Source organism: Paramisgurnus dabryanus, chromosome 22, assembly GCF_030506205.2.
Source record: "Paramisgurnus dabryanus chromosome 22, PD_genome_1.1, whole genome shotgun sequence".
Classification (NCBI taxonomy): Eukaryota; Metazoa; Chordata; class Actinopteri; order Cypriniformes; family Cobitidae; genus Paramisgurnus; species Paramisgurnus dabryanus.
Genome location: NC_133358.1, coordinates 14150695 through 14176129, shown reverse-complemented (window position 1 = coordinate 14176129; position 25435 = coordinate 14150695). Strand labels below are relative to the sequence as shown.

General features: G+C 38.8%; 1 protein-coding gene across 3 annotated transcripts in view; it reads right to left on the bottom strand.

Moving 5' to 3' along the window:
* Positions 1-25435, bottom strand: part of gli3 (GLI family zinc finger 3) — a 165669-nt gene that overhangs the window by 20839 nt on the left and 119395 nt on the right. For all 3 annotated transcript variants that reach the window (XM_065294847.1, XM_065294848.1, XM_065294849.1), the window contains exons 7-9: positions 9556-9760; positions 5533-5749; positions 299-412 (exon numbers count right to left, since the gene is read on the bottom strand). In XM_065294847.1, the coding sequence (XP_065150919.1) occupies positions 299-412; positions 5533-5749; positions 9556-9760 (536 nt within the window). The remainder of the gene's footprint in view (positions 1-298; positions 413-5532; positions 5750-9555; positions 9761-25435) is intronic.

Genomic DNA, 25435 nt, shown 5'->3' with positions numbered 1-25435 from the left:
CCAAATCTGCCTAGCCAGCCATCAGTTATGGTGGGCATTGTTTAAAACGTGTCATCTAATTTTTCTTTCATTTTTCCATTCAGTTAAGCATTTGATTAAAGAAAAACAATTTCCTTCTGGAGCCGTGGAGATCAATGGGGCTTATCGCATCTGAGGCAGTTCCACAACAGGCGACCGAATCAAACAAGCAAATAAATAGCTTTGCAATAATTGGTCCCTAAGCTCTTGCTGCGTGTGCATGTGTGGTTTTCTTGAGTGCTTTTTTATTTTTGTTATGTGTGTATAAGAAGGTGCATACCTGTACGCTGATGGCCCCGGGGCTGGGCGGCTCTTCGTCTGGTTTGAGTTTGGAGCGTTTGTGGTGCATGGGGTCCCCTGTGCTGCTCACAGCCGACTCGCTGGTGGGTTTGTTCTGGAAATATTTTAAGAAAGTCCACTTGATTATTATCATAAAAAGAAAGAAAAGTAATTAAGTAGACCCAAATGGGGGATACTACAATCTTACAAGTAGCTGAAAGCACTATGAAAAAAATCTTCGTAAACAAATACGCAAGGTGTGAGGCAGGTTAAGAATGTTTTGATGGGTGTTTTAATTCTGTTGAAAATCTGCAAAAAAATTTGTGGAAATCTGTAGACGCACCTTTTGTGTCACTCTTTCAAGCATAATAAATAGGGTTGGTTCATAAGCTTTACATTTAGATCATTTTATGAATCGAAAATCCTGCATTGAAACTGCATTTTAAAAGATATTTAAAGGTGCAATGTGGGACTTTTAGGAGGATCTCTTGACAGAAATGCAATATAATCTACATAACTATATTATCAGTGGTGTATAAAGACCTTATATAATGAACTGTATTGTTTTTATTACCTTAGAATGAGCCGTTTTTATCTACATACATGCTGGTTGCAATTCACAAGATGCCGCTAAAAATCCCACACTGCGCCTTTAACAGATTCATATGCTTACATGTAAAACAGTACATTAGTGTAGCAGATCCTTAAACAATGGCAATATCAGGTAGTAAAACTGTGAAACGTTGATATACACTGTCAAAAAAAAAAATATTAAAAATTGTCCCAAGCTGTCACTGGGGCAGTACACTTTAAAAGGTCTTTATATGTGCCATTTAGGTGCAGGTATGTATGTACATATACATTGCTACCAATATGTACCTCTGAGGTAGGCCTACTAAAATGAATTTTCTTTTGATGCAAATATTTGGTGCAAATGTGAACTTTTTACTAAGGATATGCCCCAGTGACAGCTAGGGACCATTATTTTCTGACACTGCATACATATATATGAAGAGTTTTGTTAAAAACAAGATTTAAAATTTAATTTTTATTAACTTAAAAATGTATTTTTATTGTGCTACTGCAGTTTGATTGATATTAATTGGAATGCACAAAAAAAAAACAGTTATCTCATTTTGGAACTAAACTGCATATACATTTATATATACAATACTGTGCAAAAGTCTTAGGCCACCGCCAGAATTAGTTTTGTTGTTTTTGCAATGTTATAGTGATCATTTATAATTGTTTCTCAGTCTCTTTATTAGAATACATCCAGAAAATACAGGAAATGTGTATATAGTTTATAAAAACTGTATAAAAATGTAAACTGATGTGTCAAGTTTTTAGGGTAAACTCCCCTTTCACTTGAGCAATAGCAGTAACCTGCAGGATCTCTTGAACCTAAATAAAGTTAAATCCTAATTTCAAATTTTAAAGAAATAAGTCTTTTTACTTCATTCTGCTCAAAAACGCTCAATATGTGTTTAGTGCAAAGTGAGGTCTCATTAAACACGAACGATGCCTAAAGAAGACATTTAATCCTAAAAATGTACATTTTTATTTTTTTGTACATACTGTTTTTCCAGTATTTTCTGTTTGTATCTTAATAAAATAGATTGACAATAACTTCGGATGGATATTTAGGGCGTTTTCACATTAGCACTTTTGGTGCGCACCCGGGTTCGATTGACATCAGAGTTCGGTACATTTGGATGATGTGAACGCTGTCTTCCGAACTCGGGTGCGCACCCGCGAAACGTACTCGAGTCCGCTTAAAAAGGGTGGTCTGGGGTTCGTTTCATGTGAACTCCAGATCGGTTCGCTGCTAATGTGAGCGCAATCGTACCAAATCGCGGAAGTGAACCGCTGTTAATTACGTATTATATGGAATATCCCACCAAAACAGACGTGTGTGTTTGTGTGCGTGCACTTACCTTGACAACAAAATGCATAGAATCCTTGCTTGAGTTTTGTTCTTATTTTTTTAAACCTTTGGTTTTGTTTTCAAAGAAATAATAAAGAAACGCACTTTCGTCTGTCTGCCCCAAACATACTAAAGTCGTTTCGATGACAACGGGCTGTCCGCCGACGTCAATTTTTGCGGAGGCATTCAGAAATCATCGCTGCGTCCCAAATCGCCTACTTCCATACTATATAGTAGGCAAAGAGTACGAGAAGTAGTGCTTTTCGCCTACTATATAGTATGGAAGTATTCGGTTTGGGACGCAGCCCATCTATTGTCGTCTTCTCGTTTACAGCGGTTACCAAGCAACATGAGAACGTGCCGGCTGCAGCTTGATGATGCAAGCGTACCGCGGTTCGGATGCAAAAATAATATGTGAACACAGTCCATGGGGGGCATGGGGAGGGGGAAGCAAACGAACTCGGGTTCGGACCAGGCAATCGCACCAAATGTGAAACCGTCCTTAAACTTCTAAAACATCAAGTCTGGTGGTGGTGGCCTAAGACTTTTGCACAGTACTGTATATGGAATGGAATTGAGATGGTCCATGCCTGAAAAACTAGGTATTGCCACGGTGTCAAATCCAACACAAACATGGTACTTTACTGTAATTATGTAGGCATGCTTAGAAACAATTCACTCCAGCCAAAAGCAACAAAAACAAAAGCCAATGACATCTCCAAACACAGACATTATTCCCAGTTTGACCCTGAACCACTAAAATCTACTCTCATTCACAGCATTTCTCTCTCTCTCTCTCTCTCTCTCTCTCTCTCTCTCTCTCTCTCTCTCTCTCTCTCTCTCTCTCTCTCATGCCAGGGAAAGTCCCCGTTGACTGACCAGAGCCAGTTAAAAAAGTGATTGGTGGGAGAGAGAAAAGAAACAATCTCTGGATGAACGAGCAGGATTTTTTTGGCTTTGAACGACAGCTTATCTTGCCAGACTCTTCCAGTGAAGTGCAGAAGAGAAGCTGCAAGCTTCCCTCACTAATAAAGTCAAAGCATGTAAACATACAGTACATGTAGAGAATCCACTGATGTTACCATGCATCACAAATTAGTCTTCAAGTGTAGCTGTTTTATTATTTAAAGATAATCTAAAACAAAAACTTTAAGAAACCCTAGATTGAAGGAATTATTTAAAGGGTTCCCACAACTTACTTAACTTCAAATTTAAGGACCTTTCAAGGACTTTCTAGGTCCAATACCCTCAAATTTAGGGACTAAATGTGGGGACACATTTTAAGTGAGAGCAAGATTACATTGTGTTACCTTTTAAGATACATTGTTACAGTTCCCTTTCGAGGGAACTCGCGCTTACGTCACTGCGGTGACATTTTGGGGACGCCTCCAGGGGTAAATGTGTCTGAATCTGTATATCAAATTCAACCAATGCTAAGGCTTAACGACAAAAACAGGGTGACGCGAGAACCAGGAAGTGTATCGCTATCTGAAATATTGCCAAAGACGGCGTTACAGGGATGCAGGAAGTATGGCAAGGGAGACGCAGCGTATCGTTCCCTTCTCAGGTTACAGTTACATACGTAACCCGAGACATTTTCATGTGTCAACCACAATTATGCAAAAAAGGTTTTGGGTATGAATCAACATTCGCATTCAGAAGATATAAGCATTTAAAGCGAACAGTTTAGCACGTGTGCTTAAGAAGTCTAGAATTTTTATGATATTACACTACACTACACAGGGAATAATATGGATTTTTTTCCACAAAACTTCCTGCATAAAGTAGATTTAAGCACTTTCAATGACCTGTATGTATGTATGTATATTTTCTAAAACTTCAATAGGCCTTAATTTTTCCCCCCAGATTCACAAACTTTCAAGGATTTCAAAGACCCGTGGGATGCCTGGATTTACTACGAAATGCAAATATTTGTGACCCTGTCTGTGAAATTTAGGTTTATGTCTTATAATCTAATTATGAGATTAGAAACATCAAAGTTTGATTTTAATCACAAATTTCACATTGATTTCAATCTTCGACATGACCTTACTCAGTCAATATTAAAGATATTTAAGTTATATTTTCACAGAATTTTCTTTACGATATATAGGATGATTTTATGTACAAAACAGGCAGGGTCACGTTTCATAACAACAATTTAGAAAGCTACAAAATTACTATTTCATAGATTTTTTTATTTTATGTTATAAAAATATTAACCCTATGCCCGGATTGCCGTTTTCCATACGAGGTGAATAGGAACTGGTGGGCCAAAAAGTCTTTATACAACAAACAGTATATGAAACTTGTGATTGTGTCTTATCGGTGATGTCCGTGAGACTGTAGAGGTTTCCTCAGCAATAAAACACAATCTGCTATTTTCTCTGTCTGTCACATTGAGCAATGCTCTCACGGTCTCTCCTTTCTCATTAATTGTTCTTTTATGACCACATGGTGAGACAAATGTCCCACAATGTCCTTCTATTAAAGGGGCTGGTGCAGTCTCTGGGTTCAGGTGGAGGAAATGGATGATGCAGAGCTGGGATGGAACTTTAATGGTTTGAAAGGAGGGACTGGCATTGGAAAAATCTCCGGAAAACTCATTCGCCGTCACACTGAAGTATCCGAGAGCGAACCGTTACTACGAAACGGGGATCGATACAAAGACAGATATAAACAATGAGACGCAGTCAACAGCTTTTAATCCGCCGAGTAAAAATGTACAGAGCTTGCTTGGGCGAAACACTTCTCCGGCCATCCTTCAAAGAGAAGGTTTGGGAATGTATCTGTGCTTGATTAATGTTGAAGGTGGTGGGATTTCTGCTGCTAACAAGCGCGGTGTTGTTTTTCAAAGGTGCCTTCCGGGCAGCTCTCTTCACGCCGAGACAAAACACAGAGACGACGCGCTCAAGGGAAAAACTCCCATGAGGCCTGTCTGCGAGGGAGGGCTACCTGCAGCCAGACTTTCTCCGCTGTTTATATATGCCGGCGTGCTGGTGGTGCGTGTTTTCACGAGGCACACACAATAATAAATAACGCTGGCTCTTGTGATGATAAGCGCTGAATAAATTTGGGCCTTAAGGGGGGAAATCGCTGTGTGATCTAAACAACTTCTGTTGCCGTTTAATACGAGAACACCCAAAAGCAATCATGTTAAATAATAAAAAAATAAATACATTTTCACATTTAAAATCCCGTTTTAGGTCATCTCGTCAAAACTGAGCTGTTGTGCTCATATGGGAGATCCCCATGTTTTATCACTAAAACAACAAAAAGTAAATAAAAAAGTCAAACTAAGCATTAACCTGTGAGTCAGTTGAGGCTGTGGATCGCTCTGTAGGTGCCAGGCTGGACGGGTGAATGCCTGACACAGGTCTTTGGGTGGCAAAGGCAGGAGATGGGTGGATGAGGGGCGGACTGTGGCCAAATGCAGACCCCACAATGTTTGGCTGACGGCTAATCAGTTGCTGATGCATTTGTAGTGCCACAGGGTTTGGAGGATAAGCAAAACTTAATGCAGGGCTGTAAGAGAAAAAAATAAGACTGAAGCATAAGAACGTTTGCAAAACCATTACAAATCAGTAAAATGTTGTTATATGCTACATTAACAGTATGTAAGTGTATATAAAATTTGGGAGTGCTTAAGATTTACAATCTATGGACTGTTGGGCATAGAAATATTTGATTTCCTCTTCAGTGTCTCATTTGTAAGTCATTTTGGATTAAATTCACGTAAATTCTAAAAAAAAAAATCAAAAATTGATTTACTGGTTTTAATAAATAATAATAAAATAAATATAATACATTTATTATAATAATATAATAAAATAATCTAAATAATAATACACTGCACTTAGAGAATAAATCACACCTTGAAGAAAAATATTTTATTATATATATATATATATATATATATATATATATATATATATATATATATATATATATATATATATATATATATATATATATATATATATATATATATATAAATTATTATTAGTATTTACTTTAAATGTTATATTATGGCTTAAAAAATGATGAATTGAAAGAGAAAACGTTTATTAGAAAAAGTGTTTCTTAAAATGTTTTGTATTTTTAACTTAGGATACTGCAGACATACAACAATAAAAAATATCAATAATGCATAACAAAATGCACATAATAAAATGAATAACCAAGTTATATATTATTATTATATATTATTATTATTATTATATTATTATTATTATTATTGCTATCATTACTATATTATTATTATTATTATTATTATTATTAACTTTAAATGGTATATTATAGCTTTAAAAAATGATGAATGGAAAGAGAAAACTTTTATTAGAAAAAGTGTTTCTTAAATAATTTTTTCTTTCTAACTTACGATACTGCAGACATACAACAATAAAAAATATCAATGATTCATAACAAAATGCACATAATAAAATGCATAACAAAGTTCTTGTAAAAATAATAAATCTCTCAATGTGAATAAGAGCTGTATTTAAGCACACCATTAAACTTTCATACATCACCTCCTCTTCTATAAATACCATAGTCTTTCTTTAATGATAAACCCCTGATGTTCAATAACAGACATTCATAGGGGGTTCCATTCATCGTGGGATATGCTGGCCGCTTTACGCGAGCTCATACGTCTACCGGTCTTATTACAGGCCGAGAGGAAATCAATGTAGCCAGACACAGAGTGGCTGACCCGGCTGTCTCATCACTCATTTGCCCTGGACCCTCGCCTGCCATCTCTGTCCCCACATGTGCACACAGACGCGTGAGATATGACGGATTAGCTTATAAAAACAAATCACTGATTAATCGCTCTCAGTGGGCAAAAGGGTCCGATTCTGTCCTTTTTCTCTCTTTCTGAACCACACACACACCCAAACCAGGTAAAATCACTTTTTAAAAGTGTTGGATGCTAAACGTCATACTGACTGACACACCACCAGGGTTGCTAACTGTGTTAGTAAGGATCAGGTCGGTATCCATTTGTCTGCGTTCAAACATAATAGACATAAAAACAATATGCAACAATATGAAATACAAATATATTTAGTAAATAAGCATTCATTTGATAAATATAATACTATGTTATTATCAATAAATTATTATTTGGATCTGTATTTTATCAGCCATTGGCCACTGCACTCTCTTGTTGCACATAAAGAAGAATAAAATAAATATTGACGTTATGGTAATTGCAAACTTTTCAGTTAAGTAAGTTAATATTTTTTAAACTACATATTTGAAACAAAGACATTAGTGATTCATTTCAAATCCATTTTGGCCTTTCTGACCCTGAGGAGGTACAATCCCACAGTTATTATCTTAAAATTAACTAGTACGAACTGACAAAATCGGACATATTATTTAGATTCAGCTTCAATCGGTTGGGATGATCAGCATCATAACATTGATAAGCTTAAACATCAATAGCCCCTTCACTGATGTGACAAACACCTCGATATTCATTAAAATTCCCACAGGCCCAGCTGTCTGTCCGCATTCATCCTTTGAACTCCGGAAAACTAATTGAGTCTCATTAAAGATAACGTAAAAAAACATAAATTATTCCACCGCTAACTGACCACAAAAAGTTTGAGTAAACGGAGGAATGTAAGTTTAACCTCGGACAGAGCGAGCGGGACGCTTTTCTCCGCTACATCCACCGTAGGTTCTCTCTTTTTCCCATTAAAGCTTGTGTTACTGTCCTCGGCCCAGGCTTCGCTTTCTTCCCCCACTCCCCCCTACGTGACCCTTTCATCCGTCATTTTCCCGTCCTCTCCTGCTTCCCGGTGTGAGCGATTGCGCGGCGGCGGTGTTAGGCTAAAGCTCTCCTCTGCTGATGGAGAGAACATTAATCAGGTGATGCATATCAGACAGACGAGTGTTAGGGAGGAGGGGAGGAATGTGTTCACACGCTTCCTCCTAATAGCGCACTCTATGTTCTCTCGTTTATTTCTCCATCCTGCGTTCATTCATCACCCGGCCGCTGAAGATGCGGCCAGTTTTACTTTTTCTCTCTATCTATTGCTCTCCATCTCTCTTGCTGGTCTAATACGCGCCACTCTCTTCATTTTTAGACTTGGTAACAAGGTCCAAAATTACCAGTACTGTGTGCACCTTTGCCATGAATATGATAAACAAGCATGTAAAATAAATAGTTTAATTATCATAAGAAGATAGTAATATTTTTTATTTGCTATTTATTTGTCATTGGCAGATGTGGCAGATGTAGGTAATTTTAGATCCTGCTTCATAACATCATTACAAAATATTTTTTCTGTTTTTCATTTTCTATTTTAAAGGATTAGTCCATTTTCTAAAAAAAATCCAGATAATTTACTCACCACCATGTCATCCAAAATGTTGATGTCTTTCTTTGTTTAGTTGAGAAGAAATTATGTTTTTTGAGGAAAACATTCCAGGATTTTTCTCATTTTAATGGACTTTAATGGACCCCAACACGTAACAGTTTTAATGCAGTTTAAAATTGCAGTTTCAGCGGACTCTAAACGGTCCCATACGAGGCATAAGGGTCTTATCTAGCGAAACGATTGTCATTTTTGACAAGAAAAAAAAAAATGCACTTTTAAACCACAACTTCTCTTCTATCTCCGGTCATGTGACACGCCAGCGCGACCTCACGCAATACGTCATCACGTCAAGAGGTCACGGAGGACGTATGCAAAACTACCAGTGTTTACAAGTGTGGAGAAAGAGGACCATTCCGACGTTGTTGTATGTCGAATGATATTAATTAACGTCTTTGTGTCAGTTTATTGTTTAAAATGGTCTTGTAACACGTGACCTTTCCAAGTCATTACGCAATTACGTGAGGTCGCGCTGGCGCGTCTCACAGCCGTAGGAAGAAGAGAAGTTGTGGTTTAAAAGTGCATTTTTTTTTCTTGCAAAAAATGACAATCGTTTCGCTAGATAAGACCCTTATGCCTCGTTTGAGATAATTTAGAGTCCGCTGAAACTGCAATTTTAAACTGCATTAAAACTGTTAAGTGTTGGGGTCCATTAAAGTCCATTAAAATGAGAAAAGTCCTGGAATGTTTTTCTCAAAAAACATAATTTCTTCTCGACTGAACAAAGAAAGACATCAACATTTTGGATGACATGTTGGTGAGTAAATTATCTGGATTTATTTTTTAAGAAAATTGACTAATCCTTTAATTTCAAATAAGCCTTATTGACTGAGCTCCTGCTTTATCTTATATTCGGTCAACTTTTTTGTCTTAATTTGTCTTTTTAAATAAACAGTTCAATACACTGAGACTTGTATTTGTCAGTGGTGAATGTGGTGGTACCTTATAGTGCCCGCTGAGAGATGCCCGTATGATCCTCCAGTGGAAGAGCTGGAGCGAGAATTATTTAGTATAGTGACCAGAGAGTTGGGTGAGGTGCGAATCATGGCCTGCAGGTCAAAGCTGGGGTCAGACAAAGAAGGAGAGCTGGTTAGGGGACGTTTTCTGCTGGGCCGAGTTGTGAGCCTGGGACTGGGAAATCGAGAATCTGAGAGAGAAACAAAGAGAGAGAGAGAGGTCATAAATAGTAAGTTATGCATTAAATCATGATGGTATCACAACTGGTGCACAAATACATATGAAGTCCGAAAATGCAATTCACTCTTTCTTTAAGGGAAAAATATTAAATTGTATTCATCATAATCTGCTTTTATTTGTTTATCACCTTTCTTTTAAAAGAGCTTTTACTATCGGGAAGAAAAAAATGGGATTTCCACCAATACCTGTCAGCCAGATAGTTTATGACCACATCAGCCAGGTACAAATAAATCACCAGCGACATCATTTTCATAAATGTTCCCATCCTCTTATGGATATTGTTTTGTTTTTATGAATAAACCACATAAAAACTTTGCTTTGCAGTTTTTTGATTATATGTAATTTATTGTTGCATGCATTCAAAGATGACTGCATTTCCTGCATTGCATGCATATTACACATGATAAAAAGACACATAACTGTGGCTTCCTTTCCTATTGCTTTCTGGCAGCGTTATTTAATCACGTATAATTGGTTTGAATAGCGCATTAGCGCTGAATGGAATTGCACTGGGCTGTTTTGAAAAGCTTTTACAGCAGATTGAACGCCGACAGGCCCTCCACTTCACACAATGACTGGCACCTACAGATTAAGAAATTACTTTTGTTGTCTTTTCATTGGCGATGTCACAAACAAGAAAGAAAGGAGAAACTGAGTAAGGAGTGAAAGCAGGAGGGGAAGAAACGGGTGCTGGGGGGTGGTGGTGGTCTTTTGTTGTGTGGAGTGACACAATGACTTTGTGACTCATAATTTTTTCTTTCAGTTGTTCTGCAGTTTTTTTTACAGAAAGCACGCAAACAAAACAAGATTACGTGCTCTCTTTTTCTCTCCGACTCTCCCCCCCTTTCTTGTTTGACACATGCAGTGATTAGAGGGTCTGTCATTCACATTTAAATCTGTGTGTGTGTGTGTGTGTGTGTGTGTGTGTGTGTGTGTGTGTGTGTGTGTGTGTGTGTGTGTGTGTGTGTGTGTGTGTGTTTCGCCACATTTGCAACATCTTTCTGCATTACTGGCATTCTGCTAACTATGCTTTAGGGTTTTGAATGTTTGTGGATGTGTGGGGCATAAAAACCAATGTAAGAAGACACACACAAGTGAAAGCTTGCACACATGCAAACAATCAAATAGACACACACAATAACTGGTCTAGTTTTTGATGGTCTTGACTGGATTTAGATGGGCATGGCTGGTCTGGTTAAGTAAAGGCTGAAGTATGGTTTATTTTTTATGCTTATGCGAAGGTCCGTGTATAGTGCGCACGATGCAGTTTTTATTATCAGGAAAGTGCGCGTGTACTATACGCATACCACCGGATTTATGAAACCCAGGATACATTGTACGCTTATGTCGTACATGCACCTACAGGAAAATGTATTATGTAGCCCAGGAAATGCATTGCATTTTGTCACAGTGCGCATGCGTCGAAAGTCTGTGTACACGTCAAATAGACTATATTTAAAAAAAAAGCTCCCCTAAAGTTAAACATTTGATTTTTACTGTTTTGGAATCCATTCAGCCTTTCTCTGGGTCTGGCGCTAACACTTTTAGCATAGCTTAGCATAATCCATTGAATCTGATTAGACCATTAGCATCGTGTTCAAAAATAACCAAAGAGTTTCAATATTTTTCCTATTTAAAACTTGACTCTTCTGTACTAACACTGACAGAAATTTAAAAGCTGCGATTTTCTAGGCAGATATGGCTAGGAACTATACTCTCATTCTGGCGTCACAATCAAGGACTTTGCTGCCGTAACATGGGTGTAGCAGGTGCAATGATATTACGCAGCACCCGAAAATAGTCCCCTGTTATTTAAAGTTACCAAGGGGACTACTTTAAGGTGCTGCGTAATATCATTGCGCCTCCTGCAGCCATGAAGAGTCAAGTTTTAAATAGAAATTAAAGCTGCAAGCAGCATTTACCGGGTTTCGAGCATTAAAGCACATCAGAGACGTCAGACGTCGTCGACCAGGCTGATACACCACATCGCATCCAGAAAAACGAAAGAGATGGTCAGAAACGGTTCATACAGACTATGTATGCTTACACACAGGTGCACCTATAAGACAAACATGTAATGTCCTTAAAGTTAAGTCATTCCGATAATTTGTTAACGAGAAAAAGTTTTTCAGATTTATACCGTAACATACAATTCAGAAATGGCCGTGTTTAGTTGAACTACAAGGCCATTGAGTCGTGGTATGGTGCAATGGTGTAAACAGACTGCAGACGTGCACATAAGGCACACACACAGCAACGCAACAAACCGCAAGGACCTACAGTGGACAGCAAACACAGCTGGAAAGATAATGCTTGACTTATTAAATGTCCTCCTTGAATGTGTTCTGATAACTCCAGGACTAAGCATAAGGCAAAACCTGGCATGTTTGGTATCGTTGGACTCTGCAACAATTCAGGACTCCTGTGAAAAAAGTCCCATGAAAATACGGTAACTGCAGCCAAAGTTTTAGGCGTGTAAAATATGCGTCCGACCACTAGGTGGCGGTGCAACAAAACTGCAGGCTCCCTCAGGCCCTGACTGCCATCAGAATTACCAAGTACCGTGTCATTACGCATACGTTTGGCGAAAATACAACCTTAAATACATTAGTTATCAGCAAAAAACGGCTCTCATTCAGTGAAATCTCTCCGCTCTCTACTCACTTTTAAGTGAAAATAACAAATAACCACAGAATGGCGCTATGACAAAATTTTGCATGCAACGTCAGGTCATGACTTTGTTACATCTAGCTAGTATCATGGCTGCACACTTTAGTTTAGTAAAAAACAGTTGTAAGACCATTGGGCTCGATCAACGTCAAAGGTTTTGTTCAATTATGAGGCCAACTAGTGGTGCAGGCATACCATTTTTTTTTGTATTGCCCCAGACTCTTCTCAAACATCAGCGTATCAAATCTGGTGAAAAAAGTCATTTCGTTGCGGAGGTATAACCATTTATGTGTAAAAAAACGACACATTTTGAGGTAATTTTTCGTTTTTTGTAATTTTCGGCCATTTCTGATGGAAATTTTAACATAATGCCAATAGACTTTTTTGTTCAGAAGGTAATGCAATGTTCTTCCTATGGTCGTTTCGAGTCGATCAGAATAACCCTCGCGGAGTTATTCGCGCTTGTTTTTTAAGCGCTATTTTCCTGTGCAGAACTAACTGTAAGGCGTAACCTGGCATGCTTGGTATCGTTGGACTCGGCAACAATTCAGGATGCTAAAAATACAACTCCCATGAAAATCTCTTGACCACAGATAAAGTTATAGGCGTAAAAGTTGTAACCATTGCATAATCACAGTATTTAGTGCCATTTTCCCCGTTATAGCGCCATCTAGTGTCCGATCGGCGAGCTTTTTATATCACGACCTTAGACCGATGGCCTACACATATTATTCGAGCCCCATGATGATATCTCAAACCCCTCTCAAGTTATGGCCGTTTAAATGTTCTAAGCTCCGCCCAGTTCGGTTTTTGGCCACTCCTTGCGTGTATGAATACAAATTTCAACTTTTTTTTGATAATTATTCATATTCACACTCCACAGAGTCAATTAGCCTTGGTTAGGTTCAGATCGGACGAAAAACCTAGGACTAGTTCGCAAAAGTAGGTTTGAACGTTATCGCCAATAACTAACGAACCGTTTGATTGACAGCAATGCTTCAAAAGGCAAAGTTTTTCGTCATGAGCCGATCTATCAAATGATGTCATGTTTGTGTGTGTATGTCAAACGTCACGTGATACAGGCACCGAAATACGGTATTACGCCCCCTAATGGCCAAATGACACTGTAATTCTTACAGGCCTTCAAGAGCAGTACACGAACAAGCACAGTGAGTGTCGTTCCGATCGACCTTCGTTAACCCTGTCAAATCAGCCCTCACACTTCATTGGCCGATGACGGCCATGTTTTTGCAGATACGCCAATGTCCTTCTAGACCCTCATGGTACATTGCACAAAGACACACCATACCAAATATGAAGTGTATCGGGCTTACGGTTGTGTAGTGATAGCCATTTTCTACCTCAAGCTTATTATAGCGCCACCTAGTGGCCAAAATCCGCGTATTTTTTCCTGTGACCCCGGAGTGAGCTGATACACATGTGTAGCAAACCGCGTTAAGATATCTCTAACCGTTCACGAGTTATAGCCATTTTCCTGGAGATAGTCTACTTCCGGTATTGAATTTTGGCGCCCCTTAGTGACACTGAAGCGAAATTACACATTCTGTTCGATAATTATTTACCTACTCACTCCACAGATTTCTCCTGCGTTGGAACGATTCCGATCGGGCGAAAAACCTAGGACTAGTTCATTTTGGCTTGAAATGCATATTATGCAAATTAGCGAAAAAATTTGCATACCGGAAATGAAATCGGAGATATACATTTTTTAAGTTTGGAGCCAGGGATTACAATGATACCAAACACTTGAGTGTAGGATGTCCGGTTTAGGAGTTATGAGCCCCAACGCGTCGGGCATTGCTATAGCGCCACCTATGGGCCGATTTGGCTGATTCACTGTATCTGAGTAGCCTGCTAATATACAACCAGTTGACCAAGTGGCAAGTTTCTACGACTTACGGTTTGTGCTGTGCGACGCGTTTTATGGCGGAAAAATAATAATAATAAATATAGCTGCAAGCAGCAATTGTCGGGTTTCGAGCTTTAAGGCAACGTCAAAAACCTCACACGTCGCTTACCAGGCGGAGCAGTTACACCCAAACACAGCCACAATGAATGATAGACCACCTCGCTCCAGAAAAATGAAAGAGATGGTCAAAAAAAGATCATACAGACTATGTATGCTTACACACAGGTGCACCTACAAGACAAACATGTGATGTCCTTAATGTGACGTTATGAGGATAATTTGTTAACTAGAATTAGTTTTTCAGATTTATAATGTAACATACAATTCAGAAATGGCCCTGTTTAGTTGAACTACAAGGCCATTGAGTCGTGGTATGGTGCAATGTTGCAAACAGACTGCACACGTGTACATAAGACACAAACACAGCAGCGCAGCAGACCGCAAGGACCTACAGTGAACAGTAACCCCAGGACTAAGCATAAGGCAAAACTGGGCATGTTTGGTATCGTTGGACTCTACAACAATTCAGGACTCCTGTGAAAAAAGTCCCATGAAAATACGGTGACTGCAGCCAAAGTTGTAGGCGTGTAAAATATGCTTCCGAAACTGAAGGCTCCCTCAGGTCCTGACTGCCATCAGAATTACCAAGTACCATGTCATTATGCATACGTTTGGTGAAGATACAACCTTAAATACATTAGTTATCAGCAAAAAACGGCTCTCATTCAGTGAAATCTCTCCATATAACCATTTATGTGTAAAAAAACGACAAATTTTGAGGTAATTTTTCGTTTTTTGCAATTTTCGGCCATTTCTGATGGAAATTTTAACATAACGCCAATAGACTTTTTTGTTCAGAAGGTAATGCAATGTTCTTGCTATGGTCGTTTCGAGTCGATCGGAATAACCCTCGCGGAGTTATTCGCTCGTGTTTTTTAAGCGCTATTTTCCTGTGCAGAACTAACTGTAAGGCGAAACCTGGCATGCTTGGTATCGTTGGACTCGGCAACAATTCAGGATGCTAAAAAAACAACTCCCATGAAAATCTCTTGACCACAGATAAAGTTATAGGCGTAAAAGTTGTAACCATTGCATAATCACAGTATTTAGTGCCATTTTCCCCGTTATAGCGCCATCTAGTGTCCGATCGGCGAGCTTTTTATATCACGACCTTAGACCGATGGCCTACACATATTATTCAAGCCCCATGATGATATCTCAAACCCCTCTCAAGTTATGGCCGTTTAAATGTTGTAAGCTCCGCCCAGTTCGGTTTTTGGCCACTCCTTGCGTGTTTGAATACAAATTTCAACTTTTTTTTGATAATTATTCATATTCACACTCCACAGAGTCAATTAGCCTTGGTTAGGTTCAGATCGGACGAAAAACCTAGGACTAGTTCGCAAAAGTAGGTTTGAACGTTATCGCCAATAACTAACGAACCGTTTGATTGACAGCAATGCTTCAAAAGGCAAAGTTTTTCGTCATGAGCCGATCTATCAAATGATGTCATGTTTGTGTGTGTATGTCAAACGTCACGTGATACAGGCACCGAAATACGGTATTACGCCCCCTAGTGGCCAAATGACACTGTAATTCTTACAGGCCTTCAAGAGCAGTACACGAACAAGCACAGTGAGTGTCGTTCCGATCGACCTTCGTTAACCCTGTCAAATCAGCCCTCACACTTCATTGGCCGATGACGGCCATGTTTTTGCAGATACGCCAATGTCCTTCTAGACCCTCATGGTACATTGCACAAAGACACACCATACCAAATATGAAGTGTATCGGGCTTACCGTTGTGTAGTGATAGCCATTTTCGACCTCAAGCTTATTATAGCGCCACCTAGTGGCCAAAATCCGCGTATTTTTTCCTGTGACCCCGGAGTGAGCTGATACACATGTGTACCAAACCGCGTTAAGATATCTCTAACCGTTCACGAGTTATAGCCATTTTCCTGGAGATAGTCTACTTCCGGTATTGAATTTTGGCGCCCCTTAGTGACACTGAAGCGAAATTACACATTCTGTTCGATAATTATTTACCTACTCACTCCACAGATTTCTCCTGCGTTGGAACGATTCCGATCGGGCGAAAAACCTAGGACTAGTTCATTTTGGCTTGAAATGCATATTATGCAAATTAGCGAAAAAATTTGCATACCGGAAATGAAATCGGAGATATACATTTTTTAAGTTTGGAGCCAGGGACTACAATGATACCAAACACTTGAGTGTAGGATGTCCGGTTTAGGAGTTATGAGCCCCAACGCGTCGGGCATTGCTATAGCGCCACCTATGGGCCGATTTGGCTGATTCACTGTATCTGAGTAGCCTGCTAATATACAACCAGTTGACCAAGTGGCAAGTTTCTACGACTTACGGTTTGTGCTGGGCGACACGTTTTATGGCGGAAAAATAATAATAATAATAATAAATATAGCTGCAAGCAGCAATTGCCGGGTTTCGAGCTTTAAGGCAACGTCAAAAACCTCACACTTCGCTTACCAGGCTGAGCAGTTAAACCCGTACACAGCCACAATGAATGTTAGACCACCTCGCTCCAGAAAATGAAAGAGATGGTCAAAAAAGGATCATACAGACTATGTATGCTTACACACAGGTGCACCTATAATACAAACATGTAATGTCCTTAATGTGACGTTATGAGGATAATTTGTTAAGGAGAATTAGTTTTTCAGATTTATAACGTAACATACAATTCAGAAATGGCCGTATTTAGTTGAACTTCAAGGCCATTGAGTCGTGGTATGGTGCAATGGTGCAAACAGACTGCACACGTGTACATAAGAAACAAACACAGCAGCGCAGCAGACCGCAAGGACCTACAGTGAACAGCAAACACAGCTGGAAAGATAATGCTTGACTTATTTAATGTCCTCATGAATTGTGTTATGATAACCCCAGGACTAAGCACAAGGCAAAACCGGGCATGTTTGGTATCGTTGGACTCTGCAACAATTCAGGACTCCTGTGAAAAAAGTCCCATGAAAATACGGTGACTGCAGCCAAAGTTGTAGGCGTGTAAAATATGCGTCCGAAACTGCAGGCTCCCTCAGGTCCTGACTGCCATCAGAATTACCGAGTACCATGTCATTACGCATACGTTTGGTGAAGATACAACCTTAAATACATTAGTTATCAGCAAGAAAACGGCTCTCATTCAGTGAAATCTCTCCGCTCTCTACTCACTTCTAAGTGAAAATAACAAATAAGCACAGGGTGGCGCTACGACAAAATTGTGCATGCAACGTCAGGTCATGACTTTGTTACATCTAGCTAGTATCATGGCTAAACACTTCAGTTTAGTCAAAAAACTGTTGTAAGACCATTGGGCTCGCTCAATGTCAAAGGTTTTGTTCAATTATGAGGCCAACTAGTGGTGCAGGCATATTATTTTTTTGGGTATTGCCTCAGACTCTGCTCAGACATCAGTGTATCAAATCTGGTGAAAAAATGACATTTCGTTGCGGAGGTATAACCATTTATGTGTAAAAACGACAAATTTTGGGGTAATTTTTCGTTTTTTGTAATTTTTGGCCATTTCTGATGAAAATGTTAACATAACGCCAATGGACTTTTTTGTTCAGAAGGTAATGCAATGTTCTTCCTATGGTCGTTTCGAGTCGATCGGAATAACCCTCGCGGAGTTATTCGCGCGTGTTTTTTAAGCACTTTTTTCCTGTGCAGAACTAACTGTAAGGCGAAATCTGGCATGCTTGGTATCGTAGGACTCGGAAACAATTCAGGATGCTAAAAAAGCAACTCCCATGAAAATCTCTTGACCACAGATAAAGTTATAGGCGTGAAAGCTGCAACCATTGCATAATCACAGTATTTAGTGCTATTTTCCCTGTTATAGCGCCATCTAGTGTCCAATCGGCGAGCTTTTTATATCACGACCTTAGACCGATGGCCTACACATATGATTCAAGCCCCATGATGATATCTCAAACGCCTCTCGAGTTATGGCCGTTTAAATGTTTTAAGCTCCGCCCAGTTCGGTTTTTGGCCACTCCTTGCGTGTTTGAATACAAATTTCAACTTTTTTTCGATAATTATTCATATTCCCACTCCACAGAATCAATCAGCTTTCGTTAGGTTCAGATCGGATGAAAAACCTAGGACTAGTTCGCAAAAGTAGGTTTGAACGTTATAGCCAATAACTAACGAACCGTTTGATTGACAGCAACGCTTCAAGAGGCAAAGTTTTTCGTCATGAACCGATCTATCATATGATGTCATGTTTGTGTATGTATGTCAAACGTCACGTGAAACAGGCACCGAAATACGGTATTACGCCCCCTAGTGGCCAAATGACACCATAATTCTTACAGACCTTCTGGAGCAGTACACAAACAAGCACAGTGAGTGTCGTTCCGATCGACCTTCGTTAACCCTGTCAAATCAGCCCTCACACTTCATTGGCCGATGACGGCCATGTTTTTGCAGATACGCCAATGTCCTTCTAGACCCTCATGGTACATTGCACAAAGACACACCATACCAAATATGAAGTGTATCGGGCTTACGGTTGTGTAGTGATAGCCATTTTCGACCTCAAGCTTATTATAGCGCCACCTAGTGGCCAAAATCCGCGTATTTTTTCCTGTGACCCCGGAGTGAGCTGATACACATGTGTACCAAACCGTGTTAAGATATCTCTAACCGTTCACGAGTTATAGCCATTTTCCTGGAGATAGTCTACTTCCGGTATTGAATTTTGGCGCCCCTTAGTGACACTGAAGCGAAATTACACATTCTGTTCGATAATTATTTACCTACTCACTCCACAGATTTCTCCTGCGTTGGAACGATTCCGATCGGGCGAAAAACCTAGGACTAGTTCATTTTGGCATGAAATGCATATTATGCAAATTAGCGAAAAAATTTGCATACCGGAAATGAAATCGGAGATATACATTTTTTAAGTTTGGAGCCAGGGATTACAATGATACCAAACACTTGAGTGTAGGATGTCCGGTTTAGGAGTTATGAGCCCCAACGCGTCGGGCATCGCTATAGCGCCACCTATGGGCCGATTTGGCTGATTCACTGTATCTGAGTAGCCTGCTAATATACAACCAGTTGACCAAGTGGCAAGTTTCTACGACTTACGGTTTGTGCTGGGCGACGCGTTTTATGGCGGAAAAATAATAATAATAATAATAATAATAATAATAAAACAGACAAATACAATAGGTTTTCAGCACTTCGTGCTCGAAACCCTAAATATAGCTGCAAGCAGCGATTACCGGGGTTCAAGCGATTTGGGACATTAAGACCTTTAAGGGGATGGCTGTGTAGATTTGCTGTATTGTACAAAATAAATGATGAAAAATAAGATACCAGACACACGTGTTCAAAGTATCAGCAAAAAAGTGCTATCATTCAGTGAAATGTCTCCCTCTCTTCTCACGGAACATTGACAAATGGAACACTGAAGGAAATGTTTGTGGTGCTTGCATTGGCAAAACTCGGGTCACAAAATGTTAAAATAGTGTTTGTGAGTCAAAAGAGCTGAACCCCATGTCTCTACGATGTTCTGATACAGAGATACAGCTCTTGCTAAATGGTTGCTAGGGTATTCTCATTGGTTGCTAGGGAGTGATTTGCAATCCACCAATGATTATACTCAAAGTCATGAAAGGAATAATCCATGATGACTCATGATTTTAAATGTAAGGTTACGGTATTTTTAAGTGAAAATAACAAATTACCACTAGTTGGCGCTATGAAAAAGTCGTGCATGGAATCTCAGGTCATGACTGTGTTACATCTAGCTAGTATAATGGCTATACACTTTAGTTTAGTGAAAAAACAGTTGTATGACCATTGGGCTTGCTCAATGTCAAAGGTTTTGTTCAATTATGAGGCCAACTAGTGGTGCAGGCATACCATTTTTTTTGTATTGGCTCAGACTGTGCTCAGACATCAGCGTATCAAATCTGGTGAAAAAATATCATTCTGTTGCGGAGTTATAACCATTTATGTGTAAAAAACACAAAATTTTGAGGTAACTTTTCGTTTTTTGCAATTTTCGGCCATTTCTGATGGAAATTTTAAAATAACGCCAATAGAACTTTTTGTTCAGAAGGTAATACAATGTTCTTCCTATGGTCGTTTCGAGTCGATCGGAATAACCCTCGCGGAGTTATTCGCACGTGTTTTTTAAGCGCTAATTTCCTGTGCAGAACCAACCGTAAAGCAAAACCTGGCATGCTTGGTATCGTTGGACTCGGCAACAATTCAGGACTCCAAGGAAAAAAGTCGAATGAAAATACGTTAAACTCAGCCTAAGTTATAAGCATTATTTGATTCGTCTGACCACTAGGTGGCGCTGTGACGAGACGCTGCATGAAACCTCAGGCCATGACTCTCATCACAAGTACCATGTGTCGTGTTGATACTTCATTCTCTGTCCCCAGTTATAGCCAATAATGTTCTAGTGCCTGCCCACAATTCAGACGTTTGGGCGTGGCATGTTGACCGTGAGTCGAAAGTTCAACTTTTTTTTAATAATTATTGATATTCAAACTCCAAGGAACATTTTAGCACTGGAATGATTCCGATCGGGCGAAAAACCAAGGACTAGTTCGTTTTTATTTTTTTCAACAAAATCGAAAATAGCGGAAAATTTTTCATGGCGGAAATAAAATCGGAGATATACATTTTGTTCGTCTTGATGCAAGGAATCCAGGGATATAAGACACTTGACATTTGGACAAGAAATGTGGGAGGTATGAGCCTAAACGCGTTTGCCATCGCTGTAGCGCCCCCCATAGGCCGATTGGGTTCATGCTCTGTCAACTTCGCGCACGAATGAGACCTATCATTTGGCCAAGTCTCAAGTCTCTAGGCCTTACGGTTTGGTCTGCACGATCCGTTTCACGGCAGAAGAAAAATAATAAAAAGAATAAAAATCAGTACAAATACAATAGGGTTTCAGCCCTTCGGGCTTGAACCCCTAATAATAATAATAATAAATATAGCTGCAAGCAGCGATTAGCGGGGTTCAAGCGATCTGGGACCTTAAAGGGGTCATAGCGTGAAAATCTGACTTTTTCCAAGTGTAAGTGCTATAATTGGGTCCCCAGTGCTTATATCAACCTAGAAAACATGAAAAAGATAAAAAATAAAATAATCGAGAGCACAATTGAATTTCGATTACAACAAACCACCATCATTGTGATCAGTGTTTGCATTTCATCCACTCATTTGCATTTTAAAGGAAACACCCAAAAACTGCACAATTTTGCTCAGGCCTACAAAGTGTCAATTTTAACATGCTATAATAAATGATCTGTGGAGTATTTTGAGATAACACTTCACATACACACTCTGGGTACACAAACAATTTATTTTACATCTTTAAAAAATCTCATTATATGAACCTTTAAGACCTTTAAGGGCATGCCTGTTTAGATTTGCTGCATTGTTATCAAATATACTTAGAATATGAAATACTAACATGTTACCAATTAGGTAAATTTTCTGAAGAGAAAATTATGTGGTGCATGCTGTTGCAAGATTTGTCACACAAAATGTTTCAAAAATTGTTAACATGAGACAAAACAGCCCACCACAATTTCTCTACGATGTTCTGATATAGAGATATAGGTCTCATATGGCTAATCTATAACACAGCAATGATGAAGAATAAGCTAAAACACATACATGCATTTACACACAGAAGCAGAAATGGCAGGGTTAGGAAATAAGACTTTGAAATAAATGACCAATCTCCATATGCTTGGTGTCCTTTAAGAGTTCATCAACCTATTTAAATGTTTATCCTATGTTCGAATGTCACATGACTGTTAAAACGGATACCGTCAGAATGATTGACGAAATGTTATTTTAACATAATAATACTGACTTCATAAAGTTAAATCATGCATCCATTGATGAAACCTGTGAACACAATTTCATTGAGTATACATTTTAAATACTAAATAATAATTTTAGCCAGCAGATGGCAGAAGATGACCTTCTGCCATCTGTTGGCTAAAATTATTGTTTTCCTTTTACAATTAATTTAACATAAAATTAGTATTGAATATTTAAAAGTAAATAAAGGTAGACACATTTTTAACTCAAATCCTGATAAGCATGCTCTTAAGTATATTAATGAGGGTCTGTGTTTCACACAGAGAGTATATATTTTTCATATAATCCTTTTATTGTGTTATTGTAAGAGAATACTAATTTATGGATTTGGAAACAATAAAGCAAAGTTACATATTTTAATAGAAACATTTTTAGGCTCTGTCATGTTAAATTGTCAAATAGTGGTATAGCTCTGCAATTATTTTCATGTGATTTTAGGCTGGGCCAATAAATAACTGATCCAGATATGTTTTCAATATCAAATTATGTCAATAACAAATGTCATGTTATTTAGTAGATTTGCAGCAGATTTGCTGGTGAGCATTTGTCTGTGTTACTTTCATAAAGTGCTGCTTTTTAGTTGGGTTCTAGCAGGTCATTTATGTGAATAATAACCAATTGCATTATCACATGAAGTTTTTGGTGCAATATTTGAAAAATAACATATAAAAATGTAACAACTTTGTATTATACATCATGTCAGGACACGTTTATGTCATGGAAGGTAGAATAGAATCCTAATGCTACTGATGTAAATAAATGGAGATAATGAAAAACTTTAATCCATATCTTTATGAGTTCCTTTAAACACACATGCTGCAATTCAGTCGTACAAATGGCACCTACACCAATGTGTGACATCACATGAAATCTATGCTTACAAAAGCAGGTATTCAAATTCATTACATTTTGTATTTGATATACCTTTACACACAGAGGACAGAAAAATGTACTGCGCTGATTTTATTGTTGTTGACTGAAAAAATTCTAGTAGTTTTGAAAAGTTGTTTTTGTAATTCAAAGCTAAACAACTAAAGGAATAAGACGTACAATTGGTGATAACAATTTGGCATTCATATTTGCTCACAGACTACAGGAAATTGTATTGCATTGGCTTTAGTGGTGTTGAGTGAAAAACCAAGTATTAGTTCACAAAATAGTTTTTTCATATAAACATAAACATATAGAGCAGTGGTTCTCTACTCCGTTTCTGGAGAACCACTGCTCTGCACATTTTGTATGTTTCTCTCATCTGACACAATCAGTTTAGTTAATAGAGATCTCTACTATTGTGCTGATTATGTGAAGCAGGTGTGTTGAGAACCACTGATCTAGAGAACTGTTTACTTTGCACACATTGTGTTAGATGCAAAGATTTTCAGAAAGATGAACTAAAAATCCTCACAGACACTTGGAAACATAAGACCAACAGTCCCATGAGTTTAGTTGTAATCACACACCATTAGGCTTGACTCGTACATGGTTAATACTGGTTGGCTGTTGAGTGGCATGTTTTCAAAGATAAATAATTATCCTCATAGACCATTATAAGAACCTGAAAGTAGATGTAATGTGCAAAATAACAAGTAGGTCAGACAAATATGTATGTGTCATATACATATGCTATAGTTATGGTTATTTGTTCTTAAGTTATAGCGCCACCTAATGGACAATCTCTGCAATTTTTTGCATGTGACCTCAGCTTGGGTCTATACATATGTGTACCAAGTTTCATGTTGATATCTCATTCCTATCATAAATGATAGCAATTTAAGTATTTGTGGCCCCGCCTCTTCGTACTTTTGACCGTAGTGTTGCGACGACGAGTGCAAAGTTCAACTTTTTTTTGATAATTATTGATATTCAGTGTCTAAGGAATATTCCAGCACTGGATTGGTTCAGATCGGTCAAAAAACCTAGGACTAGTTCGCAAAAGTAGGTTTAAGAGAAAATTATGAATATCTAACAAACGATTCGACTGAGACAAGTGCTTCTTGAGGAAAAGTTGTTCATTAAATGTAGCTCTATTAAATGATATAAAGATCTTGTTGATATCTGAAACACTGCATAATACACAATCACTTAAACATTGAAAAAACGTGATAGCGCCTCCCGGAGGCCGAATTTTTTCTTACTCTGCACAGACCTTCATGGCCAAGAGACAAACAGGTCCACCACGTTTCGTTTCGATCGGCCTCCGTTAACCCTGCCCAATAGCTGCTTTTTCTTGATTGGCCGATGGCGGCCATGTTTTTTGAGCTACGCGAAATTCCTTTCCCACACAGATAGTACCCTAGACCAAGAGCACCCGTGCCAAATCTCAAGTTGATCGGTCCCATATTTCTCTAGTTACAGCTCTTCAAAGTTGAAGTAGTGTTATAGCGCCAACTAGTGGTCAAGCGATGCAATTTTTTGCACGTGACCCCAGAATAGTCCGCTGTATATGTGTACCAAATTTGGTTTCGATACCTCTTTCCAATCCCAAGTTACAGCCATTGAAGTCCAAGAGGCTCCGCCCATTGGGGGCGTTTGGGCGTGGCTTGACGACGACGAGTATAAAGTTCAACTTTTTTTTGATAACTTTTCATATTCACACTCCAAGGAATATTACAGCACTGGAACGGTTCCGATCGGACAAAAAACCTAGGACTAGTTCGTTTTTATTTTTTTCGACAAAATCGAAAATAGCGAAAAAAATTTCATGACGGAAATGAAATCGGAGATATACGTTTTGTTCGTCTTGACGCAAGGAATCCAGGGATATAAGACACTTGACATTTGGACAAGAATTCTGGGAGTTATGAGCATCAACGCGTTTGTTATCGCTATAGCGCCACCTATAGGCCAATCGGGTTGAAACTCTATCAACCTCTCCCCAAATTGGGTCCTACCATTTGGCCAAGTCTCAAGTCTCTAGGCCTTACGGTTTGGTCTGCACGATCCGTTTTACGGCAGAAGAAAAATAATAAAAAGAAATATAGCTGCAAGCAGCGATTAGCGGGGTTCAAGCGATCTGGGACCTTAAAGGGGTCATAGCGTGAAAATCTGACTTTTTCCAAGTGTAAGTGCTATAATTGGGTCCCCAGTGCTTATATCAACCTAGAAAACATG